The sequence below is a fragment of the Xiphophorus hellerii genome, chromosome 20, assembly GCF_003331165.1.
Source record: "Xiphophorus hellerii strain 12219 chromosome 20, Xiphophorus_hellerii-4.1, whole genome shotgun sequence".
NCBI classification, from domain to species: domain Eukaryota; kingdom Metazoa; phylum Chordata; class Actinopteri; order Cyprinodontiformes; family Poeciliidae; genus Xiphophorus; species Xiphophorus hellerii.
The window spans coordinates 26,579,059-26,599,548 of NC_045691.1; the positions used below are offsets into that span (position 1 = coordinate 26,579,059).

The window sequence follows — 20,490 nt, forward strand, 5'->3', positions numbered from 1 at the left end:
ACACACCGTGGTGTGTTCTGCTACTGATAATAAACTAATGGTGATGTGCTAACAGATTATTTCCTCATTTGTAAAACGAATACCAAAGTATAACTTCACAAGATGCTCAACATTCTTCATTTTACTGCAGTTATAGGACTGCTCTTTCATGTTGGAATTTTTATAATATTCTGACTTTATCCTGGTAATATTTCAACTATATATTCTCCTATTATTTCAATGGTTTTCTCATCCAGTTTTATTCTCGCAATTTTATTCATTTATTTTGTCATAATCTTAATCTAACATTTGTATTGAGTCTCCTTAGTTTCACATCCCTCAATAAAGTCTAGTGCATTTAATTACCTTTAAAAATGGCCCAATCATTAAGGAGCAGTGGTGGGCACACTTTCACTAATAAATTTTTCATTTGGCACTAACTTTGAAATAGTTAAGAATGCTCAGCTCCCCTAAATACATTTTTTGGGATAAATTCTAAAGCATTAATTTTCTTGGCTGTTTTGTAAACTTTTAGTAGAGTAAAGTTCAACATCTGTGGTGAAGTTTTGGTCATCGACTGTTAAGAATTCTTCAAGCAGTTTGCTCTTATTTATATTATTTATATAACCCTGATATATTATTTACTTTTAACGTCACAGTTCTGTTTACACTTTTGCACTTTGTGTATTCGTTTTACAAGACCCAAAGTTCAGCATTATTTGTCACACGCACCAAGTACTTGATTCATAAAATGCTATGAAATACTTTTTGAGCTCAGCCTATACAAAATGTACAAATATTTAACCTCTGAACAAACTGACGAGACAGCCACCATGAGACGTGGGCTTCGTGCTGTAGCTGGAAAACGCAGAGCTGCACTTTCAGAGGCTTCATGAAACTCGACACTTAACTGGAGTCTATTTTGGATGAGTAATAAAACCACTATAAGGAGGTGCACACAAACACTTGAGTAAGACCCTCAGCTTCCAGGCACCACGTTAAGATAGAGTTTATAACATGGGTTTAGCATTGATTATGGATTTTCTTTCATAAATCTCAGATATTAGCAAATTACCACAGCCACTTACATATGTATCTGCTGTGTTTCGGTGGATTTTTTTGTCACTGTATAAGTACTGACCAGCTCGGCTGGGGGTCTTGTAGACGGGACAGAGGTAGACCCAGGAAGTTGCTTGAGTGCTGAGTTCTTTGGGGATCAGCCAGATGACAGGCATTTGTGTGTGGAACTCCATGAGGTTGGAATCAGAGAGCTGACCTGTCTTATAATTCCAGCCGGCCCCCTCCAGGAATAGACCGTGGATGTAGCAGCCTGTGTTGGGTATTTCTTTTATCTCTGACAGGGGCTTGTCGATCACCTGGAGGAGGAGGAGGCATTGCAAGACATATGAGAAAAAGACTCATATCAAATCAATCAATCAAATTTTATTTGTATAGCACATTTCAGCAGCAAGGCATTTCAAAGTGCTTTACATCATTACAAACACAGAAACACAATGCAATATAGAATCAATAATCAAAACACAGCATTAAGTCAAGTTCCATCAATAAATTTGTAAATTGATTACGTTTCAAATACAATCCTAAACAGGTGGGTTTTTAGTTTAGATTTAAAAGAAGTCAGTGTTTCAGCTGTTTTACAGTTTTCTGGCAGTTTGTTCATATGTGGAAAAGTACATGTTCCTTCACATGTGGGAAGGACACAGAGAGGTCAGGAAAACAGGACACCAGGAGGGAATGAAAAGGAGTGACACAAGAAAAGAAAGGACACGAAGAAGGAAGATAGAGGAAATTTTTCAGACAACGAAGAGAATTTAGTGTGAAGATACAAAAACATTCTTTAGGTTGCTTTCACACCAAATATGCGGCACATGGGGCAATTTTGGTCCCCAATTGAACCAAGTCTACCGGACTGTAAGATATCCAGACATGGAAAGAACTAAAATCAGATTCCAGATTTTTCCCAAAAATTAATCATGGAAATATGAAAAAAATGCTTTGAACTAGTAGCGCAAATATAGCCTGATGGACCTTAACGGCAAATCCCAGTTGTTCAATAGGAGTCCTGAAGTGACGTGCGTAATTCTGCAGGGTTCCGGTGAGAAAAGCTTGTGGGAAAAAGAACCCGCTAATCCAGAACACATGTGGGTTGCCGTCGGAGATCCATCCCTGGAAGAAACTGATCCTCTGGTGAAGGTCCGACACCCAAGAAGCCAGAGGCTTCATAGAGGGGTAAGCCTGTCGAGAGAAAGCATGGCAGTCAAAAGCTAGAAAGCCGAGACTAAAAGCAGGAAATATGTAAAAACTTGGTCATTCTAAACAGAAAACAAAGTGTTGGCTACAGTATGTCTTTGAAAGGTTCACATTATCAATACATATCATCTATCAATAAAGTAACGTATTCAGGCTTTACAGAGATTAGACAACATTATGTGAGAATTTAAGTTATTTCCAGTTCTCTGTGGCTTGCCTTGGCCTTCCATATTTCAGGCACTCTGTTGTTGAACAAGCTGAGGGCCATAAGCTCCATGTCTGGAGACATTACAGCCGAACCGTTCAGAGCCTTCAACATATCACCGAGACTCTGACAAACGACCTCCAACAGCTTGTTGTATCTAAAGGACAACAAATAAGAATGAAAAGCATCTTATATATTGATCGCACTATGCCAACTTTTCTGAACACCTTAAGGAAAAAAAAAAAAAAAACTGAAATGGAGCTGAAATAAACATATACAAATTTTTAAGTGCTAAATATCTCTCAGTAGTCTAAAATTGAGTTTCTACTGGTTTCAGTTTGGCTTGAACAGCAAAAACAACCATCACACTTTCGAGATTTTTATTTGAAAGACATTCAGAAAACCATTCATCCTTTTTCTTTCAATTCATACCTACGCACTACTTTATTTCGGTCTAGCACCCAAAATCAACATTGCAGTTGTAACATAATAACAATGGGAAAAAAGTTCATAGATTAAAGTTTAGGAATGTTTTTGTCAGACTGATCTCACCTGATGACCTCATGGATTAGCACTGCGTTTATGGCGTGGTCATACAGACCTGGGTACTTTTCAGTCACCGTATGAAGAGAGAAAAGCTGAGGGAGTTTTCTAATAGTGGCGATCACAACCTCCTCCACTGTCTGAACTCAAAGAGGACACATAAAATGTCACACGTCTCTCATATTGATATTGCAGATTTGAATAAATAAAAACACACAGATGTTATTAGCACAAATAAAGGCAGAAACGTATCAATCAGTGGATGCCAGAACCTCATAAAATGTTTTGTCTCTAGCCGACGCAGCAGCAGCAGCAGCAGCTTGAGGCTGGAAACCAATCAGAGCGTCCAACAGGGCAAAGGTCTCATTCTGGGCAAACCGGATATTAGCGTTTTCGTGGAGACCGAAGAGCTCAGGTGTATCATTGATGGGCAGATCTCGGATGTATGCTAAATAGCCCTATTGGGTCAGAGGTACAATGACATTTTACACAGTCTTCATATAGGTTACATTCAAATAACATATTTTTAGGCCCTGATGACCTTCACACATCCTTCCCTCAGCACAAAACATCACGACATTGTTTACTCCAAACAGAAAGATACCAACAGTCTCACCTCTTACGTTTCCTCGTTTATGATTTGGGGATAAAGCAAAAAAAAACAACACTATTTATTGATGTGAATGTATTAGAGTGTCTAATAGCATTTTAGACTTATGGTCAGATGACTGATATTTAAATAAGAGTGCACCTTTCAGGGCAGCTTAGTCTTGAAGGTTGCTTTTATACTCCTAATTTAAAACAGCACATGATCAGAATTGTGGTTTTAAATTACTAACATGCTGTGTTAGTGTTCAGATGACTGTCCTCAAAGTCACGTATTCCAGACTCGCCTGTTTGCAGCTCCAGACAACCTTCTCAGTTTTGTAAGCCAACTGATGCACTCAAATTTGATTCTGAACGCACACCATCAATCAAATGGCTCTGTGTTTATCTAACCTCGATGTCCAGATTAGAGTCGACGGGCTGGTAGACACCGGAGTAGACGTGATCGTCACTAAGAACGGCAGGACAGTAGAAGTCTGTCAGCAGAGTGAGCAGACACCGTCTGTCCCAGATATCCGTCACGTGGCCACCGTAATTAACCTCTCCAGCAGTGTGTTTTAGAAGCTGGTCATGTGGAGGGCAAAAAAGAAGACAGACAGATAAATGATAATGCCTACAGACACACACTTTTAGTCTCAGAGTAAAAGTAGTTCCATTTCAATTAGCCATTACAACATATTTTGTGGGGATTTAAAGTGATAGACCACAACAAGGTAGTGTATGACTGGGAAGAAGAAAGTGAAGGAAAAATGTTTTTTTTTTAGTTTTTTTATGTATTTTACCAAAAAAAAAGTCCAAAAGGTTGACATGCCTTTTCGTTCAGCTTCTTTTATTCTAATTTCACAAAATAAAACTCACTGAAACTCAAAACAAGATCCCAAAACGTTCAATAACTCAAGGAGCCCTGAGCAAACCAGTTATTTAAAAACAAAGAGTACGACACAACTGCAAACCTATGTAGATCGGAGGATTCACCAACTCAAATTTAAGACTTTAAATATATTTTAGGACCGTTAAGAATGAAATTTATCTCCACAGAAATGGGCAAACTTCTTCCAGCCAACTGGTGATAAATTTGCACTGGATGCATACAAGCAAGCCAGCTAGCTTGGAAAGGGAAAAACAAAATGGGGAATAAAACAATATAGTTGTGACAGTGTAAACACATTGCAATATACATGAAAGCAAAAAAAGGGTGACAAATTAAAATGTAGGGTAAGTTAATGAGTAAGAACTAAAAAATAAAAAATCCTGAAAACCCTAACTTCTCAATTAACAGCTGGGCATACATTTATACAATGCATGCAATGTAGAAACACAAGGGACACAAAGAAAATAACTATGATAGCTAGCTTGCAAAGCTGCAAGCTAGTGCATAACACGCTTGGAAAGCTGGCTACTGGTATCAAGCCAGCTAGATACCAGTAGCTGCAAGCGACACAAGTTACAGAATGCAATGAATATGTCTGAGTGCGACTCAAAGTTTTGCCTGACAAAAAAGTTCCACCAGAAAATAATACGTAGAATATACAAAATTAAATAGTCCTGCCACAACAAAATTTAATACCTGTGATTAATGTATTAATGCAAACCATTTAAAAAATACACATGTAAGACATTTTAAGGCCTTAATTTTAGATACATGACTTTATGTACGTCTTCTTAAGAATTTTTAAGGATGCACGGACACCCTCCTAGACATGACTGTTCACTTAACTTGACAGGCCAGATGAGGGGAGCAGTAACTAGAGAAGCTGCATTGTAGCTTTGGAGGTGAAGCAGAGACGGTGGGCAGATGGATAAAACTTAACAAAAGGCAACAAGACCCAAAGCTCCAAGTGGAATGGGCTAGATCAGTCAAAAGAACGGCCCAGTCAAAGTCCCAATCTATCTTCGCTGAGCTTAAGCAATATTAGAAAGAAGAATGAACAAACATTTCAGTCTCTACACTTGCAAAGCTGTTAGAGACATACCCTAAAATACTTGCAGCTGTAATAGCAGCTAATTATTGACTTAGTAGAAATCAAAATAAATACATACCACACTGCTAATTTACTCACTGTTAAAAATGTTTTTGAAAAGTTTCTTTCACTTCATACATGATCTAATATAGGGTATGAGTTGTTTTACAGAGCACTCTACAGGGCCCTGTGCAAATATATGTCATGCAAGATTTTTTGTGTGTGGTTTAGAGAAATAATGGACATGTTTGGTCTAACCACCTTGTAGGGGATGTCCTGGTACTGCTCCAAAAACATTTGCAGCTGGTCTACACAGACATCCAGATCTTCGTCAGTGAACTCGTAGGGAGTGTTAAAGCCCAGTGGGCCAAACCGTTTGCGCTCCACGGCAACAGCGTGGAACAGGCAGAGGGAGAGAAGCAGTGGCTTGAACTGGGATTCCTACGAAGACAGAAAGTCATTGTAAATAATTTGAACTACACCCCCTTCGAATGAAACTTTGAAACAGGACGAAACAAATCCAAATGAAATGTTTTAAGTAAATAATACGGAGATGAATGTAAAGAGGGCGACATAGACCTTTGTTGAAGAAGACAGAAACTCGTCAGTGAATCTCAGGTAGGCTCTCTCCAGGTTTTCCCTAATGCCTCTCGGAGGCTCGGCGATAATCTTGGAGCCATTTCGAAAAAGGGATACTGGAATCTTCTTAAAGGGAATAATGGTTAGCCACAGACGGAAATCCTTGTGGACCTGTGCACAAAGGGTGTGCCAGTAAAAGAGTAAAAAGGCCTCTGTTTCTATATAGTCCAAAGTTATTTTCAAAAAGATGAGCTCAGTTGTTGTTTCTTAAAGTTGTGTTTTTGTATGTCCTTACTTTTTTGGGACTAATACAAGCAATGAGTCGTTCCAGCGTTGGCAGCCAGTCGGGGACCAGGTGACAATTTTGGAAAATGACCCAGTGACCATTTTTCATAGCAGTCCGCATCATCGACTCAGGCGTGGAACCCTGACGGGAATAACAGCAGATGGTAAGGTAGTTTGAAAAATGGCAGGAGCAAAGTGAAAAACTGGACTTTAGGAGCGGGTAGTCTGGAGAATATTCTGATTTACGAAAGTTTAACTGTCCACACTTTAGTGTAATACCTAGAGGAGGTTTAAATCACATAAACAGGCAGTGTTCTGCAAAGTCCATTCTGAAGTGCATACAATAGAACAACCACAATTGGAAAGTGTAGTTAGGTAAATATTTTCAGTTAAGTTTCCTTTAGATTAAGGCAATAACTCACCTTAAAACTGGCAGATAGGTTTATTTAATCTTTGCTGGAACGCTACATGTGGTAAAGTAGTTTGAAGCAATGCTTGTATTCATCCAGAAACAATGGAGAAAATCACCACAGAACCACAAGGATGAGGTAATTCATAAAAAAAAGAAAGAATATACAGTCGGACTTACCTGCCGTTGAGTCAGACAGATGCCGCTAACTTTCTCCGAGAAACCCATAACATCCGCAAACGTGTAAATGTCAGCAACGGGGTCAGTGCCAGGAGACATGATAACAATGATGGGGTGTGTAGAGGACGACTCTTTGAAGGCTACAGACAGATCTGACATCTGCAGAGACACAGAACAACATTTATATGATAGCAAAGTCATCAAAACCATTACAGATAAAAGTACATTCTTGCATTAACTTATTTTTGTGTAATTGTGTCTGAGTTAGGCACGGCCCAGTTCCTGGGATCAATCCCACGGCAAGGTTGGAAATTTAAACATTTTTTACACCAACAATTTACCATCATATTGTTCCCAACTTTTAATTTATTTAAATGAGATGCCAATGCTGGAGTGACCAAAGTGTTCTCTGCCTTTATGTAGCAGAGTATCGTCCCTCCCCCACCTGTTGCTGGTACTGCGGCTGAAATATTTAGACTCCTGAGAAAAGGACAACATAAGCAGCCCCATTCATCACTCCTAATAAGATAATGTATTAAATTCACCTTGTTTTAAATAGTACCATGTGCTTTTCAGTTACATTGTCATTATATGTGGATGGATGTTATTTGTTGCAGTGGTTTCTGTCATTCTCTCTTTCTGCAGGTATAGAAGCAGATGTCTAGCATGTTTTCTTATGTCCTATCCGCTATCCTCCTCTATTCTTATCTCCTTCTTTCTGTTTTAACGCTTTTCCCCGCCTCTTTTCCTTCCTTTTTTTCTCTGTCATTTCCCCTTTGTTTTCTTTCTCTGTGTCCATTTAATTAAAACATGGACTTAATTCCAATTGAGATATAGAGGCATAAAAGGTTGTTCACCAAGGAAAAACATGGATTGGTCCATGTAATCAATGCAATTCACTTCCAAGGTCAGCAGAGGGAGACAAAACTTTCACAATTGAAGAATTAGAGACCTCCAAGATGCTGGTCGAGAGATCAGAATAACTTCAGAAATGCTTGAATTAAGAGGAAAGTTGAGGCTTCAGGGAGGAGAAGGGGATTTCACCTGAGTCTCTATGAAGGCCTCTCCCAGATGAGCACACACAAAGTCCTGCACGGCGTAAATCACGCAGTCGGGCCGCAGGCATCGAAGGACCAGCAACCTCTGGAATGAGTTTAGATCGTTGTCCCATTTCCCTGGGAGCGGCTCTCTTTAGACACACAGACACAGAAAGCCACCTCATAAGACTTTGATATTGTCATCACAAACAAATGAAGAGTTCATATGTTTGTACTGGGTTAATCTTTTCATGCCTGTGGGGTTGCTTGCTGTCAAAAATGTTCTTGAAGCCCTCCAGATGGTTTGTGAAGCTTTCTGCCAGTTCATCAAAGGTATCCAGAGTGCTGAGGTCTAAAATGTCCTGCCAGGCCCGATCCGACACCCAGTCTACTCCTGAGCTGGTCAATTTGTGGACTGGCTCCCCTCCAGATAGGAGGTACTTCCACTCACTCTGCCATAATAAAAGATTCAGGGAGATCCAGCTAGTGAACATGGGGTAGGCCGATTTCAGTCTTTTACCGACTCTTTTACTTACGGTTTTGATTCTATCCTCGTTCATCATGATGCGAGCACACAGGTAAAAAGCAAACATGAGTTTGTGTTTCTCAAACAGGCCTTGGCACACATTCACGTACAGGCTGAAGGTAAAGTATTCATTGATGTTGTCGATTCTCTCCTCCTCTGTGTCTGTGCGATAGACGATGAAGATATCCAACCAAAATCATAAAAAATGTTTTATATTTAAACTGATTATATTAAATACACACAAACAATTCTCCGCAAAATTAGTCAGTTTTGCTTTGTACCTGCTGTGTCACAGTTGGCAATAGCCTTCATGAAGATGCCAAGGAACCAGTCGAAGGAGTACTGGTACATTGGGTCAATATTGGATAACTCTGACATACAAAAGAACAGAATCCGAGCCCGCACTGCCACTGGTGAGTACTTCAGACGAACAGCGTCAATATCCTGCTCCTCATTCTTTGCTTCCAGCATTTTAGTCTGTCATTAAATTAAATCCAGATAAAAACAAATCAAAACCAACCAATAGCAGCTTAAAGTATACTACGGCAACTTGCAAACATAGTCATAACCTTTGAACCTTTGAACATTTTACTCCACTATAATTTGGGATTTCCATTGTGACAGACCTATAAAGTAGTGCATGTTTTGTCAAGCGCATTTGTATTCGGCCTCTTATCCTTATTACTCTAAATATAATCCACTGCGACCAACTGCCTTCAGAAGTTATTGAAAGAAGTCCACCTGTATGCAATTTAATCTCAGTAAAAATCCAGCTGATTTGCAAAGGCCTCAGAGGTTTGTTAGAGAACATTAGTGAACAAACAGCATCATGAAGGTCAACAAACATGGCAGAAAAGTCAGGCAGAGCTGTGAAGATGTTTAATACGGGGTTAGGTTATAAAACAATACAATCTTGTGCTTGAGGTATTTTTCAAAGAAGAATTGGCAAAGACTTTCGTCTCTTGATGTGTGCAATTGGTAGAGAGAAAGGTTGTTCAATTAAGTATTGACTGAGAGGGGCTGAATACAAATGCACAACATGCCACATTTTATTCATGAAAACTATGAGTGATTCACCATCCAATTAAAGACATGCTCTATTTTGTGTTGGTCTAGCACATAAAGTCGCGCTAAAACCTCTTGAGGTTTGTGGTTGTAGCGTGACATGATATGTGAAACTTCAAAGTTTATGGATACTTTTTAAAGGCAGTATATATAAAACATTCAGTGATGACTTCAAGATCTATCTTTCCAATGGTCAGACCTTCATCTCCTTGGCTCTGATCTTACAAGCCTCCAACTGTGGATTTAAATCCTCATCCACAAATCTCCCTGCTGCAGAGACGAGAAGTAACACGATCTTATCCTCGATTTCCTTCAGTTCCTGTGTCATTTGGGCACAGCTGACTATCAGCTTGTTCTTTGCCTCCTCCATGTCTGGAAGCTCCTGGGCTACCACCCGGCTGAGCAGCTGGTCTTCCATGGCGCTGATTGAGCACAAATTGTCCAGTCAAACACAGGGACTCCAAACACAGGCATATATACTAGTGCTGAAATACCAAGGTAATATATGATGACATCTTTAGAATAAACATTTCAGATATGTGTTTGGAGTTCCGATATGAACTACAGTATTTTGGGTTGCGGTTGCCAATAAATATATCTTGTACTGTACTTCCCAGTGATGCTGCAATTATTATTATATCTCCATAAGTTGTTATGTTTTGTTGCTTTTTTTCTCTCTTTCTGCAGGTGTAGAAGCAGAGTTCTGGGTGTTGATTTGTATTCAGTCAAAGTTTCTTTCTCTCCTCCACTCTTATCTCCTTCTAGCTCTTTAAAATAATATAGAACAAACATTTCCAGTGTGAAACTTGTGAGACGAAAATGCTAGATTTATTAAATTTAGATATGGATATAATATGATGACTCAGAATTACTGCTTTTATATGACACAATAGAGTTTGCAAAATATATTCCTAATTTTGAGTGCATTGACATATTAAGCAAGTAACTGAATTGGTGTTAATATCGATGAAAAGCCGGGTACAAAATATGTCTTCTGACCCAGTTTTGTCAAACTGTTGTAAAGCTCAACACTTTCATAGCTGCCATTTAGGAACCAGACTGACTGACAGACCATTCTCTTTAAATCCAATATTTTCCCCCTGACTCTCAACAATGAGGCAAACGGTAATGAACAACAAAAATGAAGCTTCTCGGTTTTTTTCTTCTACCAGTTGAACATGTGTGTGTTACCTGGGTGACCAAGTGAAATTAATGACGGTGACGCTGGCAGAAATCTCTGGAGAGTAACGTGGGTTTGGCAGCTTTGTGGTGATGTACAACTTGAAATCCTCAGATAACGGAACAACTGAGTCACCCAGCCTCAGCACCGTCTTGCCTTCCTCCTCAAAGGTCTATGAGCGACAAATACAGATTAGACAGTTCCGTTTCCTGAAAATGTTTGAGTTTCTGCCAACAGATGTAAAAGGATGAACGTGTAACCACCTGTAGGAACAAGACAGGTTCTATAGCTGGATCCAGCTCCTCTAATACATTCTCCACCAAGCAGGGTTTACCATCAAGTATAGCATTCTTTATACCTTGGGTGAATTTACTGTGACTGAGTCTCAAAACCCTCAGATCATTGTTCCGCTCCTGAGTGTAAACAACATCAATATAAGTTAAGATATGAACTTTGTTAACTTTTTATGCAATACACTAACAACGCCAAGTAATTACGGTACAGTATGAAAGACTTTACCATGTTTTTGATCCATCTGTTGGCTTGACCTTGTGGATCTATGAACAGTGTCCAGCGGACAGAGTACTGGGCAATTATGCTGTTTTCCACTGATGACGTATCACCGGGCAATCCTGCAATCTATGCACATGGAGTAAAAACTTATGACAATACATTCAAAATATTCAAAATTCAGATCATTTGGAGATGTAAGCTTGTAATAACAGGTTTGACCTAAGATGTAAAGGGAATTGAAAAATTGGTTTAAAATAAAAAAACAGCAAAAGGAATCTAAATCTATTTGATCATAGAGAATCTAATCACGGCTTCTGACCTTCCAAAGGTTTATCGTGATCGGATCTCCTAAACTGCTGATCAGATTAGTTTCCTCAGTGTGCGGAAGACCCAACTCTTTGAAACAATTGAGCCATTCTTCTACTATGGCTGCCCGATACACGTCCTGAAGATAAAACCAGCAAATCAAAATTACTTTAGTGAAAATATACAGAGCTGTGCTAAAGTTACATCCCTCCACTGGTTTCCACTTTGTCTCATACACAATTCAATCCACTTAATCCGGGTTTTGATGTAAAAGATTGATTTAGAGCCACAAATCTATCCTCTAAAGCAGGCACCAATACACATGTTCTCATACGGTACCAAAGTTCTGACAAACTTACACAGAAGGGGCCAAGGTATGTGACGTATCCTGCACACAGAAGCATGTCTCCGGCTAAATTAGAAACCAAATTATCAAGATGTATCACTGTCTCCTTCCAGTGCTCTTCGTCCTCTGCTAGCCCTTCTACTAACTGGAGAGCAAACAATAAACATGTGACAAAAGCTTAATATTTTCAGAATACCATCATTTTGTCCTGAGCTATGACGTTTTTTTTTTGTTTTATATGTAAGCCTCAGTCTTTCTTCCGACCTTCTTTGCTCTGACAAGGTGAGCTTCGGTCAGTTCATATTCGTCGTCCAGCTTTTTCTGCTTAGCCAAACATTCCTGGTACGTGACCTCTAAAGGGGGAATGCTTTCTTCCACTTCTTCCAGTTTTTTCTGGCCATCAGAAACAACCTGCTGGGCGGCTCTCAAGTCCTCTTCAGCCTCCTTGAGAACTTGCTGCAACAGTGTTGACAAGTCCGACAGTTTAGCGGCTCTCCCTGCATGTCTGTGGATCTTACATTTTGTACAGATATCGTTGTCAAGAGAATGCTTCAAGCAGATATTTCAGATCTCACCCATTTTGGTTCCACAGCTTTGAGCACAAAGTGATAGTCATACATGGCTCGCACCCACTGGCAAATAGAGCTACAGGTGACGGAAATCTTGACAAGAGCAGGAGGCTGAAATTCTTCATCGTCGATGTAGGGCCGTAGCAGACTGATGGCATCGTCTGAAATGTTGTCCTGCACAGCAGGCGTCGGGGGGAGAGCAGAATCAGTTTTAAATGCAGCAAACAGGCAAAGGACAAATCAAAATTAAAGCATTTAAGTGCCAGCCAGAAATACAAATAAAACTTAATTACTTATTTCCTCATTAAAGTTCCAATCAAATCTGGTTGTAATGTGACAAAAAAACAAACTCCACATGTTAAAAGGCTTTGAATATCTCGCCAAGCATTTCAGAGTGCTAGGGTTAAAATAAACAGCAGTACATGGAAATATTTATGGGCTTAACTATATCCGAGGGATCGCTTTGCTTGATTAAAGACCTGTTGAGGGCAACATCGTCTCTATGTCCTTTTATGTAAAGCATTATAAGTGGTATCGCTACTATTCCATGTACCTGTATAATATCAGTGAGGTCTACCTTGTCATAACTGTAGAGGCTCTCCAGAAACATCATAGGTTCTTGTAGGAGACTTTCAGCAGGTTCCATGTATTCTTCAAAGCTAGGCGCGTCTGGCGTTTCTGTATCTCCCTTAACTGGTTCGATGCCATTCATGATGCAAACCGCTGCAAGGACAAGCTTTACCTCCCGGGTATACTGCTCAGAGTCTTGGAGCTGTGAAATATAAATCATTCAGATTATAGCAGTAAAACGTATAGTCCGGGGTTCTGCATGTTTTAGCTGTTCAACTCAGCTGCATGAAAGGTAAAGAAAACTCCACGTACCTCAACGAAGCTGTTTGCATTGAGGGCCTTCAGGCTGTCGAGAGCTATATCCAACGTCTTCACAGCCTTGTCTATGTCTCGCTGAGCATTCACACTGATTGCCTTGGCAAAACGCTCTTTGTCTAAAACTTTTGTCTGCTCATCTTGCACAAATTTACGAATCTCCACTGCGACTGCCGCGGTGTCCTAGTAAAAGAAAAGCAAGAAAAGATTATAAATAAAACTCAACAAATCAGAGTACTGTTATTGTATTTCTTGTTATACATACAAGTATGGTTCATACACTTCTGCTGACATCTGCTTACATGAATGGTCTGCAAAGCGACTTCAACCTCTTTAGCAGCTTCCTCCAAAAGTGGTCGCATCGCCTCTTCCTCCTCTTGCAGCTTCTTCACGTCCTCAACTGTGCTACAAAGCTACAGACCCACCATGGAATATTCATCAAGTTATTAATGCTCACTCAATGCTAATTAAATGCACATAATTCATTCCGCTAATTAGTTGCTATTTGGCGCCTCGCCTTGTCAAGACAACCGTCTATGCGCTGACGAGAACTGTTCAGCTTCAGTTTCTTGTGTTCGGTCAGATCTGAGAAGAGTTTGATGAATTCTGTGAAGCTCTTAGCTGTGATGTAGTTGCATCGAGACAGCTCTGTCTGGTACTGCGCACTCTTCTTGACCATCTGCTGATGAATGTTCACACACATCAGGGTCTGTGGAGAGAAATTTTCGGGTCATGTCTTCTGCGGACAGTAAAGCCACACTCCATTTGTTTGTCTTTCATGACGTTAAAATGCATCTGACGTAGTCACAACTCAGTAGGACAGCAATAGCAAAGGGACGTAAATAACTTGACCATCATCACTGAATGTGCATTGCGTCACACCACGCAATCAGAAGGTTTGTGTGTGTGCTTTGCTGTCCCCTGTTGGACAAACTGTGGCAATTTCTGTTTTGCCACAAATGCCAGAAAAATTAAGCATCCTCCCATAAATTACTTTCTGTCTTCACTATGATCAGCTTTGTCGGAACAAAGCCATGGACAGAACAGGCTCCTATGGTAGCCTTCTGTTGAAGGTGACAAATTATCCTGTTTAAGATCGACTACCTGAGAAAGAGTCAGCAAAGATCTGTTAACACCTTTCTGAGAAGACCAGAAAGGTGTTTCTTCAAAAAGTACTACACGATTTTGTCATTTAGTGGCATTAATAAAATCTTCAGAGGCACAATTATTGGCCCCACAGCTGTGAATAATGAGCAGATCCTCTTTTACCAAAATGACAGCACATAGTCTTTTCCTATCACACTTCACAAAGTTGGAGAACACAGAGAGAAGAATCTTTGACCATTGTCCTTTGCACAGTGTTATGTCCACTGATCTCTTTCTCCTCTATTTTGTTCAGCTAACCCTAAATGTTTTTGGTAGGATTTAGGTTTAAGCCCTGAGACGGACTTGGAAGAAAGTGTTAACTCTCTCTCTTTCTTTCTGAATGCAATAAAAGCCGAATTAAATATATATATATATATATATATATATATATATATATATATATATATATATATATATATATATATATATATTACAACAAGAAAAAAAAATACACAGGTTAAGAAGTTCACAAACCACATTCTTACCAGGGCTTCCTTAGTCTCGGGACTGATATCCAGCACAAGAAGCTCATTTAAAGATGCTCTCGCAACAGCCTGCAGTGCCTCATCTGGCCAGGTGTCAAACCAGTCTAAGGTGCAATATTTCACCAGAGAAGGATACTGCCTCAACCGCGCACGAAACCCCTTACCTCCTGGGCTGGGGAGGTAAAGAAAAAAGAAAATCTATTTGCAAAAACAAAACAAAAAACATTAGCATTGAAAAGAAAGGATTTTTTTTAACCTTTTCTGACTAACCTCATGCAGAGAATCAGGTGAAAGTTGCTGTGAACTCTCCTACGGTAGGCAGCCATCAGATTTGCTTCTGTTAGTTGCTGGTCCAGGTCTTCCACCACCGGCTTCATTGTTTTTAAGATACGCTCTTGTTCCTCTGACGAATACAGGTTGGGAAGCTCTCCAGTGATTAAAATGTTGCAGATATCCTCCAGGAAAAACTCCTTCTTAATCTGGAGATTGGATAACAAACAATTGACTTGCTAAAACCTGTTCTTGTTTTTAGAGGATATGGGTTCAGTAATCACATCATTATGAATCAAAAACACTGCGACAGAGGGTAATAAAATTGTGCTGTTTACCTGATATTCAACAAAGAAGAGTGTGATCTTTTGGTTCTGAAGACCAGCAGAGAGCATGTTGTTTTTAATATCATTCCTCCACTCTGTCCTACCGTAACTCTTAGACACTTCAGCCTTAAAACATTTATGTCCAGATCTAAATATGGATAAATACAATGTTAGGACTGGGCCAGTGCATCATACATCACGCTGGTCTTTGGATATATTTAATAAACCTAACACTAAACCCCATACAGGATCTCATTGTAAAAATTTAGTTTTTTTTGAGAAATTCAGCTCAAGTTAAACTAATATATTGATTTGGTACACACAAAGATGTGTGGGATACACTTCAAGAATTTATCTTTGTTGCTTCTTTTGTTTATAAAATACATTATATAGCATATGACCAGATTGATCATGTTTTTAGTATAATAATACTATCTTATGGGTATAGTTTATCCTATTTAAATATGGGGAAAACTGCTGAATTGACAGCTGTTGGATATACAGTGTCATTATTCACAGGGGGAAAAAAAGGTCATTGCTAAAGAAACTAGTTTATCATAGAGCTCTATGTCCAACCGTATTAACTGGAAGTTAAGTGGAAAAAAAATTTAGTTGGAAAGTTAAAGAAAACTCCTATATTACACTAGTCCCAACCTTAAACTGTTGATATTTATGGGGTTTTTGGGGGGGGGGGGGGGGGGGCGTGGGGCGGGTGGTAAAACAGACTAAAATTGAATGCAATCTGCAACCCTGAATGTACTTTAAATAATAAAAACATGAACAAATAGTTTAACATGTTTAAAAACATGACAACTTGTTTGACTCTCACATATATGAGGCAAGTTTGGTGAGTGTCTTGCGGCCACTGCAATGCCCTCCGAGCAACAGGGCATGGCCGAGGGGCTGGCGCAAGATGCGGTTGATCCGACACACGTGTTCAATGCCGTCCATAAAAAGTCCCAGTGGCTCCTTGTCTGAGCTGCTTTGATTGAAGCCTTCAACATACTGCTCCATCACTTTTTTGAGCTAGGCAAGGAAACGCAACATAATTTGTAAAATATCACTTAATATTTCATTCACAGTGGAAACATCCATTATATACCTAAAATATACCCCAAACCAACTGGTATTACTCACTTCTTCCTTGTCTTCTATAACTGTGTATACTTCCTGGTCAGATTCAGGAGACATGAAATCTCCAAACAAAACAGGAGGGTCGGGTAAGACGTCTTCAATGGAGCAGTCAAACTCGTCGATGTATCCCTTCAGCAGGCTGTTGAACCAGTCCCTGTCGCTAACACAAACCAGACGGTCCTGGAAAACCCGGCAGCTTTCGTGGTACCACAGGCGTAGCAGCTCAAACTTATCCTTTATATACAGCCCAAAAAGAAAAATGCAATATATATTAGATTGTTTTTATATATTAGCTACATACAACCTTGCTTAATGCATTACAACAAATCTGAAATTCATCCCACAGATGTAGAATCAATTCAGTAATTAATATGTGACATGGTAATCTCTAAAAAGATTTAAGCACCTTTATAGTGTACGCCTCAGCCAACAGTATGCCCTGAAAGACCTTGGACAGGTCTCGGAGGCTGAAGATATAATGGCACTTTGCTGGAGTTGGAAGGAGGTGATGAGTTACGGTGGTGTAAACTTTAATAGTGGCATCAACAAGAGACTCCTGCAGCCCCTGGGCAGTTAGAGTAGGTCCTGATAGAAAAGAATAAAGGAAAAACCTTTCAAATCTGCACAGAGTAGTTATAAAAGGCACTGAGATGAGATTAGGAGGGAGTCATATTAGTGACAATTATCCTACATATGCAGTTAGGACTGCAACTAACTTATTTTAGTAATTAATTATGTTCAGAACATAAAAAAATGCCCACAGACCAGAGTAACTACTTTTAATCATGGTTTAAAATGTACTGATGTTTATTAATCCTCTCATTAAACAGACATTGAAAAAAATAGTAAAAAAATAACATTCCCAACAATATGAAGAGTTTTTTTTAAAAAAGCATCAATATTGGAAATTTCTAACAACAATAAATAAAAAATCTTATGATGATGGAAAATTTATCACGACAAATGATAACACAATAAATGCCCACCCAGTATGCATGTGCATAACTATATGCATGTTATTATATTACAAATAGTAATTTGTTGGGTGTGTGTTTGAAATTGTATTCAATTTAACATAAACGTAAATCTGAGGTTTGACTCACCCATCCAGCTCCCGAGAATGGTCGAGAAAATTGTTTTCATTGAGTCCTCCAAGCCATTAAGGGACAGGATGTTGAAATGCCGCGTGAAGCGTTGAGTAAAGAAATTCCTGTCTCCTTTGGAGGCACTCATGGCACAAGCTAAATTTATATCCACCAAGTAATTGAACGTTCCTGAGCAGAAGTAGCAAGAACACAGAGGAGAGAGTAAATGCTATCTCTCTCTCAGTCTAATTTCTTTCACTGGACAAATATCTGAAGAGCTAAATCCATAGTCATCTAAATGTTCTCAAGAGTACCCATATAGAGTTAAGAAAACATACCTATCTGATCTCTGTCATACCAGCCACCATGGCAGAGCCACTGCCTGAGAAGTTCAAAAGGAGTATGATCTCTACACATTTCAGACATGGGCATGTGGAGGTCATCGATGAAGAAGATGAAGTTATCCCCCATTTTGGGTCCAAACACTCCTTTTCGCCTGAAACGGATTGACAAGTCAAAGCCACAGGTTATGCATCTGATAAAGAAGTGGTTGTGAACCGTGCAAGTTCTTCCATGTGTTTTGTTTTGTATAATCGTCGTTAGTTTAACTTAGGGTGTCAAAAAGAAAGCGGACAGTTACCTTGATACCTGAAAATCTGTTTAGTTTTATAGGAAGAAAACGTTTTGTTTATACCACAAAGATTTTAAATGTACTAAAGGTTTATTACCGAAGCCTACCTTTTGCTTAGTTTGCTTTCAAAGAAATCTTGAGTCTGACTTGCCGAGGTGCTGGCAGAGAACATGAAAGCATGTGTGCTGAATTCAGCAGGCATGCTCCTCATCAGCTTGTTCGTCATGGTCAGGGTCTTTCCTGCACCGGAAGGCCCGACACACAGCAACTGGATCACACAGACAGCAGAAAAAATAAAATAAAAAAATACAAGTTAAATGCATGATCTGATGAAGTTTGTTCTATTTGCTTTAGAATTTTTATGTTTTCTACCAAAAATGCTTCAAATTCTGCTGTAGTTTGAGAAGTACACTAACAGGTTTCTTGTTGGTCAGCAACAAATCCATCAGGTAAGACATTCTCTCTGTGTCAAGGGTTGGAATAAATATCTCCTCATAGCTCATGTGTGTAGTGATGACAGCACTTTTCGAATGTTTCATCCAGTTGGCCCACTGCACCTAAGGCACAGGAAAATCAGATAATTGGAGAAAAATGGTTCTTTTTCTGTCTAGTTATTAGAAATTCAGGGTTTAGACATATATGTACTTTTTTGTCCTCGTCTTCAACATCAAGCCTGTAGTCGTAAACTAGACCTTCCTCGGGAAAAGATAGTTTGATCTAAAAAAAAACAAAAAACAAGTATAAAACATCTATATTTATATATAATTTCAATATTAAAACCCACCACAGTCATAGTGACAATTCAAAATAAATTCTGGGAACACTTAGCTTTGTAATACCAGTAGCACGTTCTTCTTGTTTACTTTTAGATTTAGTGTTTGCTTTTTTCATGATGTTTTCACTCTCCAGACAAAACAAGACAAACTAATATGACCTGTTCTGCTGCCATTTTGTTTCGGAGCCAGTCGCTAAAGCATTGTCGGCTGGCTCCGTCTCCAGTGGCTCCAACGCTCCAGACCAGTGAAAAAAAGAACCAGGGTTCTATCAGCTCCTCAACATCAGCCAGTTCCTTTTGATAAGGTTGCATCTCGCCCTAAAATAAAGCATATTTACAACACAGAGAGCCATAATAAAAAATACTCAGGCATGCAGGACAATCAAATAGCAATTAGTGAAACTGGATTTGGAGAAGTATTCACACCACTTTACATTTTTTTTCACCTTGCACCTCTATGTTGATTTTATTGGGATTTTATCAGACAGTTCCAATCCATAATGATGCCACTGACATTGGACAAACTGTTATTGGGGCCTCCCATAGGAATGCATAGGAGAGCACTGCTTTGCAAGGCATTTCAAGGCCTCCATGCAATGCCTGGAAGGCACCTATTATTCTACACCTCAAAATAACTGACTCTTCCTTTCACCATTAACGCGGCTTGTACTGCTGCGTGCCCCCTCACAGTATATATATTTCAAAATGAGAGGCTCGATCCCGTGAGGGATGCTACTACTTTTGTTGGCATTTCAAGTAACCATGGCGAAGTAAGTAGCAAAAAACGAGCCAAATTCAAATAAAAATAAAAATTCTAACTGACTCCGTTTTGTGTCAGTTAGGCTCAAAACAGAGATAGGATTTTGTTTGTCCCTCTGTGTCTCACTGATATGTGGCAGTTTTCAGAGAGGATTAATTACCATAGCAACAGAACACTGAGGAGGGCAGAGATGTAGAGAACTACAGAGATAGCGGAGCAGAATTTTAGAACTACTACAGTGATTGTAGTTCTAAAGCTACAATCACCGTAGTTTCAATCAATTCCGAAATATTGACAATTCCATCAATGTGGCGGAATTGTTCCGCCACATTGATGGAACAATTAAGACGGCAGAAAAGCAAAAAAAAGCAAGTTCCATATGACTTATGAAACTTGATGCTCACGAACAAACTTTGAGCTGTCAAAATAAGAG

The 20,490-nt window shown here is 39.3% G+C and overlaps 1 protein-coding gene across 1 annotated transcript in view; it reads right to left on the bottom strand.

The window, feature by feature from the left end:
• The window catches only part of dnah1 (dynein, axonemal, heavy chain 1), a 40,649-nt gene that overhangs the window by 1,266 nt on the left and 18,893 nt on the right, over positions 1-20,490 (bottom strand). Inside the window, exons 38-75 of the mRNA XM_032548822.1 lie at positions 19,457-19,615; positions 19,168-19,239; positions 18,939-19,079; positions 18,630-18,790; positions 18,230-18,387; positions 17,910-18,080; positions 17,213-17,391; positions 16,810-17,040; positions 16,502-16,698; positions 15,685-15,820; positions 15,347-15,555; positions 15,077-15,248; positions 13,963-14,154; positions 13,748-13,858; positions 13,443-13,628; positions 13,138-13,332; positions 12,567-12,734; positions 12,256-12,447; positions 12,005-12,136; positions 11,659-11,784; positions 11,346-11,465; positions 11,090-11,239; positions 10,838-10,998; positions 9,846-10,068; positions 8,863-9,058; positions 8,592-8,743; positions 8,311-8,507; positions 8,063-8,207; positions 7,019-7,177; positions 6,440-6,571; positions 6,145-6,315; positions 5,827-6,006; positions 3,998-4,168; positions 3,271-3,456; positions 3,008-3,138; positions 2,468-2,612; positions 2,029-2,235; positions 1,121-1,355 (exon numbers count right to left, since the gene is read on the bottom strand). Of these exons, the coding sequence (XP_032404713.1) occupies positions 1,121-1,355; positions 2,029-2,235; positions 2,468-2,612; positions 3,008-3,138; positions 3,271-3,456; positions 3,998-4,168; positions 5,827-6,006; positions 6,145-6,315; positions 6,440-6,571; positions 7,019-7,177; positions 8,063-8,207; positions 8,311-8,507; positions 8,592-8,743; positions 8,863-9,058; positions 9,846-10,068; positions 10,838-10,998; positions 11,090-11,239; positions 11,346-11,465; positions 11,659-11,784; positions 12,005-12,136; positions 12,256-12,447; positions 12,567-12,734; positions 13,138-13,332; positions 13,443-13,628; positions 13,748-13,858; positions 13,963-14,154; positions 15,077-15,248; positions 15,347-15,555; positions 15,685-15,820; positions 16,502-16,698; positions 16,810-17,040; positions 17,213-17,391; positions 17,910-18,080; positions 18,230-18,387; positions 18,630-18,790; positions 18,939-19,079; positions 19,168-19,239; positions 19,457-19,615 (6,349 nt within the window). The remainder of the gene's footprint in view (positions 1-1,120; positions 1,356-2,028; positions 2,236-2,467; positions 2,613-3,007; positions 3,139-3,270; positions 3,457-3,997; positions 4,169-5,826; positions 6,007-6,144; positions 6,316-6,439; positions 6,572-7,018; positions 7,178-8,062; positions 8,208-8,310; positions 8,508-8,591; positions 8,744-8,862; positions 9,059-9,845; positions 10,069-10,837; positions 10,999-11,089; positions 11,240-11,345; positions 11,466-11,658; positions 11,785-12,004; positions 12,137-12,255; positions 12,448-12,566; positions 12,735-13,137; positions 13,333-13,442; positions 13,629-13,747; positions 13,859-13,962; positions 14,155-15,076; positions 15,249-15,346; positions 15,556-15,684; positions 15,821-16,501; positions 16,699-16,809; positions 17,041-17,212; positions 17,392-17,909; positions 18,081-18,229; positions 18,388-18,629; positions 18,791-18,938; positions 19,080-19,167; positions 19,240-19,456; positions 19,616-20,490) is intronic.